Genomic DNA, 10576 nt, shown 5'->3' on the forward strand with positions numbered 1-10576 from the left:
AGGATGAAAGACACTAGGGGCAGGATTGGAGACACAAGGAGGCAGGATTGGAGACAGATGGGGCAGGATGGATAGATAATATGGGGCAGAATGGATACTCATGAGGGCAGGATGGGAGAACATATGGCTGAACCCAGGAATGAGACACACGGTGGTCAGGATGAGGGATATTATTACCACAGTGGCTAATTAAGGGATATTATTACTGCAGTGATGTATTTTATTTTTTGAGTATACTGTTTTAAATGGGGGGCAGTCCTGTTACTGTGCAGAGTGATACTATGTTGCCTTTTTTTTCTTCATGTGGTGTAATGTAGAAGTTGGGAAAAAAAATAAGTAATGTGTTCTGCAAGCGGAGCTCTAGATATCTGTGTTATTTCCTGCAGATGAGCTCTGGCTGGAAGAAGTGATGGCGGTCTGTGCTGGATGAAAGATGAAAAGCGAAGATGAAGGACTTCACCTAGAGACGTCACTGGTGAGTCAGTGTGTTACCTATACACTGACACTATACACTGTATACGATATACAAAGGTCCTTTGTATAATTGTCATGATCCATGCTGGATCATGACAGATAAAAAGCACTAGTAACCTTTTTTTTCCTCACTGTGTGGTTTCAGTTCTAGTTTTGCCCCCAGTGGCAGTTAGGGTCATTACACTTGATGTTTTCTTTGCTTTGCCTTTTGCCCTCTGTGGTCATAGCAGTTTTTGGCCCCTGATCATTTGACCATTCCCTTTTCCTATATAGGGTCACATGGTCTATGAGCAGGGGTTGGTGATAGTGTCTTTTCTGGATTCCAACCACAGTGAAGGGAGCAGCTGGCTGAGGTGTGAAGCCACTGCAGAAGCCTGGTGAAGTTAGCAGCTGGCTTGAAGGTTGGAGCCACTGATGAAACTGGTGTTGAAATCTGGCTGCCCGGTGTCTGCAGCAGAGTGAGATGGTGAAGGTGGCAGCTGGCTCTGACTTGTTGAGTCACTGCGAAAAGTTAATCCTGTGATGCACTCTGCTGCCCGATGCTGCAGCAGAGCAAGATAAGTGTTTTGGTGTTTCCCATTTGTATTTTTCCCTGGTGTGTATTAGTACAGCGGTGGGGCCAGTGCCTGCACCACCCAGCTCTCTAGCAAGGGATAGGTGTAGGGTGTGCTAGGGTGACAGGTATCCTGATCGGTGCCCGGTGCGGAACCGGCATAGGGATCGTTAGGAGTGGAGGGACACTGACTCAGGGGAGTGCAGGAGGTCTCCACGTCCCCGTTCCCTATCGCAGGGCCCACTGTTGTAACTGCTGCCCCTTTCTCGGTGTCTTGCTGTTTCAGTTTTCGGCCTGCGGGTCGTGTCACACAGGACAGTTACACGTGCCTTGTCTTGTTGTTTCAGTTACCGACCTGCGGGTCGTGTCACACAAGACGGGTCCACGTGACAATAATGTCACCCGTGATCACTGTATTACCTATACATTATATACAGAGCTCTTGTGTATAATGTCATTGATCACTGTATTACCTGTACACAGACATACTGATAGGGAATTTAGATTGTGAGCCCCATCGGGGACAGCAATGATAATGTGTGCAAAACTGTAAAGCTCTGTGGAATATGTTAGCGCTATATAAAGATTATTATTATTACACAGACACTGCATACTAAGTACAGATCTCCTGTTTTTAATAGCACTTATGGTGATAGTATTGTTTTTTTATTACTAGGTATTGTAGGATTCAGTCACTATGTGGTGGTAATATGTGGTCTGGACATGGTGTTGCGGTGTTTGTCCCTTGTATGTGCTATTGTTTGGTCACTTTGTGGTGGTATTATGTGGTATGTCATGGTGCGGTGGTATTTGTTCCTTGGATGTGCTATTATTCAGTCACTGTGGTGGTAATATGTGGTCTGGGCATGGTGTGGTGGTATTTGTTCCTTGTATTATTGGTCACCATGTGGTGGTAATAAGGTGTCTGGTCATGGAGCGGTGGTATTTGTCCATTGTATTTGATATTATTGGTCATTTTAAAAATTGAAAAATAAATAAAAATATACCTAAATTGTATTGCATATTTTAACAAATATTTAATAGGTTACAGTAGAGTAGAGCTCGGCCAAAAGAGTCTACTGTGTCGTGGTGGTGGCTTAAAAAATCTTTTGGCCAAAACAAAAGCTGCCGGCTATATATGTGATCTGGTGATGGGAACTGTTAATGTGTGATTGGTGAGAAGTGGAATTTTTCCAAGAGAGAGTGGCGAGACTGTGGACAGTTTGACCAGGGCTGAGGCGGGGCAGGGGTGGAGCCTGGGCAGAGTCTCAAGGGGGAAAATTTTGCCAGTATGGGGCCCTGAAATTCCTAGTGGCAGCCCTATCTATGAGTCTGTGAAAAGAATCAGACTGCACTCAGATGACGTCCAATTGCAATCCCATTTTCACAGACTGATGTAATGGAGAAGGTGAAAAGAATTTTTTTTTTCTCTTCACCTCCTAAAAAAATCGGATCCCACTCTGATCAAACTCGGTTCAGAGTCTGATTAGCATATTCAGCCCAATTTTCTCAGATGGAGAGAAAACAGTTGTGTGAACCTAGCTTTACCGAGTGCGTATGCTGAAAATCAGAGTGGAGGAAGGGAGCAGCTTCAGGCACTCTGGTCAGAAATGCCTAACTTCTGCCTAATTTTCTACTATATCAATTTCTAGTGATGGCAGACGGGTCTGGTGAGAACGGAGATTATGTAAGATGTTTATTTGATTATTATACAAAATTATTCTGGCATGTAAGTAAGGCCTCTTTCACACATCAGGTTTTCTGCTTCAGGCGCGATCCGGCGCTTTTGACTAAAACCGGATCCGTCGAAATGCAATGCCGGATCCGGTTTCCCCCCCATTGACTTGCATTAGAGCCGGATCGAGCCGGATGGCCATGCGTTTCATCCGATTTTCGCCGGATCCGGCAATGTGACGCGATCCGGTGTCTGGAAAAAACGTTGACTGTAACGTTTTTTGTATCCGTCGAAAAAGGCGGACACGCCGGATCCGGCGTGTCCGGCTTTTTCATACAATGAAAGCCTATGAGCGCCGCAATGCGCCGGATCCGGCGACAGCCGGATCCGGTTTCTTTGGTCTGAGCATGCTCAGTAGCTCTGCCCACAGGACATATATAAAAGCAAGACAATGGGACCCTCAGCCACACCCAACATGCCACCCAAGCCAAGAACCAGGAGCAGGAGAAGGCAGCAGACATCTGCAGCAGCAGCAGCACCATCAGCACCACCCCAAATGGAGCAGCATGCTGAACAGCGGGAGGGGAGTCCAGCAGCAGATGAGAGACTGTAATTATCAAATCCCCCATTCCTCCAAACTAGGGCTATGGAATATCAAGATATTCATTGGCCCTTTGTTTCTCTTTATTCAACAGCCGCCCAATAGATGCAGCAGCAGCAGCAGCAGCAATGGCAGCAGCAGAAACACCACCCACAGCCATGGAGTCTGGCCATGAGGAAGACAGCACATCTTCAGGGAGCCCTCCCTCGCATCGTCAGCGTTTGACGGTAAGTTTTTATTTCCAAAATCCATCATCTCTGTAATATATGTGTATTCATTGCCTTTTATTTCAAAACAGGAATCACAAGATGAAGAGGAGCTCCCAGAAGAAGAAGGAAGGGGTGGACAGACACTTGGAGTGGGCTCACAATTGGTAAGTTTTTTGCATCAAACGCAGAAACACAACATCACACTACACACAACACATAGAAAACAATGTTCTGCAGACCACACACAGAAAACAAATGCCTACATCCAAAGACATAACATTTTTTGTTTTCTTCTCTAGTCTTCCCAATCTGGTGCTCGGCCAAGAGGTCCTCGCAGTGCCTCCCAGGGTCGTCGGCGACTGCAACGCGGCGGTCACCAGCGTGTAAGTATAAATATTTTTGCTTTGTTTTTTTTGCACTTTTTATTTCATTTCTTTTGTGGAGGCTAATTATGTTATTTTTGTCTTTTTCTTTAACAGCCTTCACAGCGTGCTCCCGACTCTGACGGTGAGGATGGAGGGATTGATGTGGACCGCCTCATCGATCTCGTCAGAGAAAGGGAGCCGCTCTGGAATATGGCTGACCGACGCCACGCTGACCTGATCGTTACCCGACGACTCTGGGAGGAAATCTGTTCGCTCCTTGGGGACCGCTGGGAGGACCTCGAAGCTCGGGCCCAGATTAAAGAGCGTAAGTATATACAGTACCGGTTGCTTGATTTAAACCAGTGTTTCCCGAACTCCAGTCCTCGTGGTCCCCACGGATCATGTGTTCAGGATTTCTATTTACTTTGGAAATCCTGAAAACATGACCCCTGGGGACCATGAGGACTGGAGTTTGGGAAACACTGATGTTGTATACTAACCACTTTGTCCTTTCTCGTTTCAGGGGAGAGAATTGTGAAGCGGTGGCGGTCTGTGAGGGATCGTTTCAAGAAGGAGTTCAATAAAGAGATGCGGGCCCCGAGTGGATCTGGAGGACGCAGGAGCAAGTACAAGTACGCACGAGCCCTGTCGTTCCTCCGGGAGACAATGCTCACCAGAAGGTAAATATTACACACCACATGTGACAAAAAAATGTTTAGATGTAACTTTTTTTTTTCAGCCAGGGCCATACCATGTCACTATTTTAATTGTTTTATTTTCTCTTTATTCCACAGCACGGTGAGCAGCACTCGGGAGCCTGCAAGATTGGACCCTTCTGAGGCGATCCCTGAGGAGACCGGCACCGAGGGACACTTCGACCGCCCCGGTACATCTGCATCTTCCCAGCCTTCCCAAACATTCGACCCATCTGTCCCATCCACCAGCACAGGAGCATCGTGGCCGCTTACATTACATGAAGCTGCTGGTGAGGAGATCGCTTTCCCTTTACCCCACCCTTCTGCCCCTGCCACCTCTAGTACACCTGCGGGTACTGGGCGGCAGCGGCAGAGGGGTCAGGAAAAGACTTATGCGCCAGAGTTCTTGCATCTGAATGCATCTTTCCAGAACTGTCTAAAAGTCTTGTCAGAGCAAATCTCCGCAGGCTATCAGCAGATCAACTCCAGCATTCTGGAGGTGAAGACACTTCTGCAAACCATGCATTCAGAAGCAAGATCTTCGCCAAACCACACCTTTTTCAGGTCTGTTGTGGAGCGCATGGAAACGCTCTCTCCTGCCCAGCAGATGCATGTAATGCATTCATGCCACGCTGCTCTCCAGCAAGTTACCTCCCAACCTCCTCCTCCCACCACAGTAGTTCCTCCACCTGCACCCCCTCCAGCCACTTTCCATCCTCCCCCTCCTATTACATCTACACCCCCTCCAGCCACTTTCCATCCTCCCCCTCCTATTACATCTACACCCCCTCCAGCCACTTTCCATCCTCCCCCTCCTATTACATACCATCCACCTCCCCAGCACCATCCACCTCCCCAGCACCATCAACCTCCCCAGCACCAGCAACCTCCCCAGTACCAGCAACCTCCCCAGTACCAGCAACCTCCCCAGTACCAGCAACCTCCCCAGTACCAGCAACCTCCCCAGTACCAGCAACCTCCCCAGTACCTGCAACCTCCCCAGTACCAGCAACCTCCCCAGTACCAGACATCTCCCCACTTCCAGCAACCTGCCCCGTACCAGACATCTCCCCACTTCCAGCAACCTGCCCCGTACCAGACATCTCCCCACTTCCAGCAACCTGCCCCGTACCAAACTCCTTCCCCATACAACTTGCCATCAACATCATCTGCTCCTACAGTCCCTGCCCAACCCTCCACTCCACCACCTCTTCTGCTTCCCACATGTCCACCCATTCTGTAGTTTTTTCCACACCTTCACCTCTAACTGTTCCTTCCCCACCACGATCCCAGTCCTCTCTCCACACTCCCAGTGTCGAAGTGTCCCGCAGCCCCTACAGCAGTATTTCCACCACACACTACACAGATTTATAATGTGTGTATTTAAATAAAAATGACCAGTTTTATGGTTTCAAAGCTTTATTAAACAAGTTTATTAAAATTTTAAAAAAGTTTACTAAAAAAAACATTTTTCAATAAAAGTTAAATTATTTTACACTGGTTGTCTGTCATTTCTTTCTGCGGCGAAAAAGGTTAAATACAGGGTATTTAAAAGGTGAAATGGTATTCAAAACTAGGTATATAACTGTGGGTAAATTTTAGCTTTTTGCCACAGTTGTGTTCCTGGTTGTGTTTGAAGCAAAGTATTTCACCTAAAAAGTTGTGTTTATTGTTGGTGATTTCATAACAATGTACACAACTTTTGTTAAAAGGTGAAATACTTTGCATAAAACACAACCAGGTACACACCTGTGGCCTAAAGCTAAAAATAGAGACCATGACAAGATAGCCAACTTTGGTTGGCAAAGGTATATACTGTTGGTACAGAAGGTACACAAGTTTAGTTGGGCACAAATCTTTCACACTCTGTCATCCTGCCAGTGTACTCTGCCTTGAGGTGACAAAGTATAGTGCAAAATTGTCCCTCATTACTGAAACCGTCACAGAACTTCTAGTGGTAGTGTCATGGTAATCTTGCAAGGTGGTTTCTTCAGAGGTGTCCTCAATGGAAATGGGTTCCTTGCAGATAACAAAATTGTGGAGTACCACGCACGCTTTGATCACCTCGTCCACAGTTTCTGTCTTGAGGTTGATCGCAGTCAATAGGACCCGCCATTTGGCTGTCAGAATACCAAAGGTACATTCAACCATTCTTCTTGCTCTTGTGAGGCGGTAATTAAAAATGCGTTTTGGTCTTGTCAATCCTCTGCTAGAGTACGGTTTCAAAAGGTGTTCTGACAGCTGGAAGGCTTCATCCCCTACACAGACAAATGGCATAGGTGGACCAGATGTTTGCGGCAGCGGTCTAGGTGGTGGGAACTGGAAGGTGTTTCCATACAGTTTACGCCCCATGGCAGACAGTTTGAAAACTTGAGAGTCATTGGAGCGGCCATAGGCCCCAATATCAACCGCAATAAATTTGTATTCCGCAGCAGCGATGGCCATGAGGACAATTGAAAAATATTTCTTGTAATTGAAATATTCCGATCCCGATCCAGCTGGCTTTACAATGCGGATATGTTTCCCGTCCACAGCGCCCAAGCAGTTGGGAAACTGACATATCTGTTGAAACTTGTCAGCAATTTCAATCCACCTCTCTGTTGTGGGCTCTGGTAAAAACTCTTCAGCTAAGGAGTCCCACAGTGCACGGCATGTGTACTTCACTATTCCAGATATGGTGGAAATCCCGAGTCTATACTGGAAATGCAGTGACGAAAGGGATTCTCCAGTTGCAAGAAATCTGTGGGGAATTAAAAAACAATAAATTAGTTTTAAATCACAGCATTACATACCAAAACTGAGCTATAACACTTGGAGATACAAACTACCACCAACAAGATTGCAGTGAAAGTGTGCTCTGATGCGATCACATCCAATAAATGTGGCTTACCTTAAAGTCACCATCAGACGCTCTGTGGGTGAAACAGAGAAGCGGCAATAGGTGTCCGCTTTTCTTATGAGGTGTGCAATGCGCTCCACCAAGTAATCAAAATTCTCCATTTTCATCCTAACATATCCAAAAAATTTATCCGGGTTTCGTCGAAGGTCCATGCAGAGTGTAGAATAGACCCCACGCGTCATTCTCTTGGCTGTGATGGGGTGGATCCACAAACGTCGTCTACGATGCCTGATGCGCTGCTGTCTCGCTCTCTCCTTCTCCAGAACAATCACCCTCAAACGATTCGCCTCCGCTATAAAATCCGCCAAATTCTTCAAAATATTTCCAATGACAACATCCATCTTCGCCAGTAACTTTCTCTTCTCTCCAACCTGCACTTTCTCCTCTACAACCTGTCAAAGAAGGGCTGTAGGAACATGCTATATATAGTTTTCCAGTAGCCAATCCCGTTCGGAAGGCCACAAGGGTCAATTTTAAAAACCGGATCCGGCGTAATCCGTCGAAAAACGGATAGAAAAACGGATGGACCGGATGAGACGGATCCGGTTTTGTCTGTCAAGAAAAAGACGGATCCGTCAGAAAACCGGATCCGTCACATCCGGTTTTACTAAACATTTGCCGGATCCGGCGTTCCAGCATGACGCCGGATCGCGCCTGACGCCGAAAACCTGAAGTGTGAAAGTAGCCTAACTCGGAAATGTGCCCGGCGCCGGATTCCTGCACATAATGAAGGTACAATTTATACCTTGGCAATAGCAGAGGAGTTCAGACTGGGATAGTCATTTTATAAACAAAAGTAATGTGTCGGTCAGTGGTCAGACTGCTAAACTTTACGTGACCTGCAATATTTATTTTAATGAAACTTCTCGCTATTCGTTTTATTTTCTTGGCTTTAAGATAGATGATCTAATTTCTCAAGAGGCAATCCCCCTCGAATTTCGAGACAAAAACTTTTGCAATTTGATTAGTGAGAATCCAGAAAAATGGTGGGCGGCTGGTCTCCGCTTCAATGGATTCAAAAAGGTTAAAAACAAAAAAAGTAATACCTGGACCTCTCTCAGTCCGGCCAACTTTGGCGACTCCTGGCTGTCTAGACCGTGACATCATGACATACATTACACCGCATCATATCACAAAAGCCTAGTTACAGTAGCACAGAGGCAGTGGTGGTTGGAAATCCCTAAAAAGTCCTAGTTTGGCAGTAGAAGAGCAGCAGTTAAAGAAGCTCTCCTCCTCTTCCTCCCATCAAGGCTTGTATCCTCTTATTATTGCACTCATCATATTATACAGCAGTGTGTACTTACAATTTCTCATTTTTCCTTTCTATCCAGCTAATTCTACTCTTTTCCATTAGGTCTATGACATCACGTGATTAAAAACGGACTAGCTGAATCATTCTAAGCTTTATGTAGGAACAAGAGGTCAATTTTCCCTGTATGAGTCATCAGTCACTGCAAAAGTCCCTGGCAGGGGGGAGGGAGCAGCTGGGTCAGGAGGTCAAGCGGGTAATGATTCATGCAGAGAAAAGAGAAGAATTATCTGGGTGGAAAGACAAAATGAGCAATTGTAAGTACACAGTGCTATATAATATGATGACTATGATATATTAAGAGAAAAAGTTTGATTGGTGTGCAAAATGTTACAAAATAATGTTACATTAATGTTAATAATGTTTGATGCTACAAAATAACAAAACCTGACCAGCACCTCTTAACAGATTGAAGCAAGTGTAAACAGGTGCAAGCTGATGTGCCGCCTAACATACTAAGGCCATGTTCACATGTTTTTCCAAAGTTTTTTTTATGCAAATTTATATTAACGTTTTACAGTACCAGCAAAAGCTATGAGATTTCAGAAATCTCATGCACACGCTGACTGAATTTTAGAACTGTGGTGTTTTGAAATCTGCAGTAGGTCAATTCCATCAGCGTTTTTGCAGTATTTATTTCACCCAGAGGGGGCAATGAGAAAGGGAGAAAAACATTTAAAAAAAAAAAAAAAAAAAATCACAGCAGCGTTTTTCGTGGCGTTTTTGAGCCTTGTTAAACATTTATTGTAGACAAACCACACAAGTATTCCGTACCCCAAAAACGTTGCAAAAAATGCAACAAAAACGCAGCAAAGCAAAAATTGCTGCAAAAGGGGCATTTCTTAATCCATAATGCAGTATCCAAATAATAGAAAAGGAGTAAAAAGTAACACTATAGAATAAAGTGCCACGGCCACCCGGGTAATAGGCTCATAGGGAATGTGACCCGTGGGAGTGAGGTTAAAACCAGGTCAAAAGTGGCTAAAATATTATTCCCGCTGTTACACTGAGTATGCTGTATGCTTTAAATCTGCCGTATGATTCCAGAAATAAGGTCTTTTTTCATTTACTGCTAATTTCTATTGATTTTATCAAAGGGTCATGGATCATAGGGTAGTAAAGTTATTGCAAGATAAAGCTAAAGACACGCCCCGGAGGATCCTGTCAATCACGCCCTAGCTTAAGACCATAAAAAGGAGGCGCGCATGCTTGACCTCTGCTCCATTACTCCCCATGGGACTGTTGTACATATCCGAGCACTCTACTCGGCTTCCTTTTCTTTTTTTTATTAGTGGGAAAAAAAACCCTAACTCCTTTGCTCCCTCTAGTGGTGACTGGAAGAAGCCACAATTTTATAATTCAGCTCAATGACTGTGTAGGTTTGAATTTCCCACGATTATAAAGATATATTAAAAAAATAACCCGTCCTGGAATTTGGGACCTTAAAAAATGACCTAATCATAAAATATGGAGATTCACTCATAAAAATAATGTAAAATAAGAGATTGTGGAAATAATTACTACAACAAAATTATCAATGATTGGAAGATATAAGGAAGAGAAAGGGTAAAAAAATTATCATCAAGCACCAAACACATCCACGTGAAAGACTGTAAGAACACAAAGGAGATAACAATTTGCTACACCTAGGTTTGGGTTTCATTTGATGTGACTTGGCGCGCGTGTACCCCGTGCTATTTGCTAGGAGTCAAAGTAATCTTTGTTCTCACCATTTGGCAATATATCTCTGTCCAGAATCAGGGGGGGAATACAGAACTATAAAACAAAACATGTAT

At 44.9% G+C, this 10576-nt stretch overlaps 1 protein-coding gene across 1 annotated transcript; it reads left to right on the top strand.

Annotated features, from left to right (window-relative positions):
- Positions 1–620: 620 nt before the first annotated feature.
- Positions 621–6741, top strand: LOC141098000 (uncharacterized). The gene is made up of 3 exons (XM_073585583.1): positions 621–4202; positions 4401–4557; positions 4672–6741. Exons 1-3 carry the CDS (start codon positions 4088–4090, stop codon positions 5813–5815), a joined length of 1416 nt encoding a protein of 471 aa, XP_073441684.1. The 5' UTR covers positions 621–4087; the 3' UTR covers positions 5816–6741.
- Positions 6742–10576: the final 3835 nt, after the last annotated feature.

The sequence above is a fragment of the Dendrobates tinctorius genome, unplaced genomic scaffold (genome assembly GCF_039654945.1).
Source record: "Dendrobates tinctorius isolate UK_male_01 unplaced genomic scaffold, ASM3965494v1 ptg000086l, whole genome shotgun sequence".
NCBI lineage: Eukaryota > Metazoa > Chordata > Amphibia > Anura > Dendrobatidae > Dendrobates > Dendrobates tinctorius.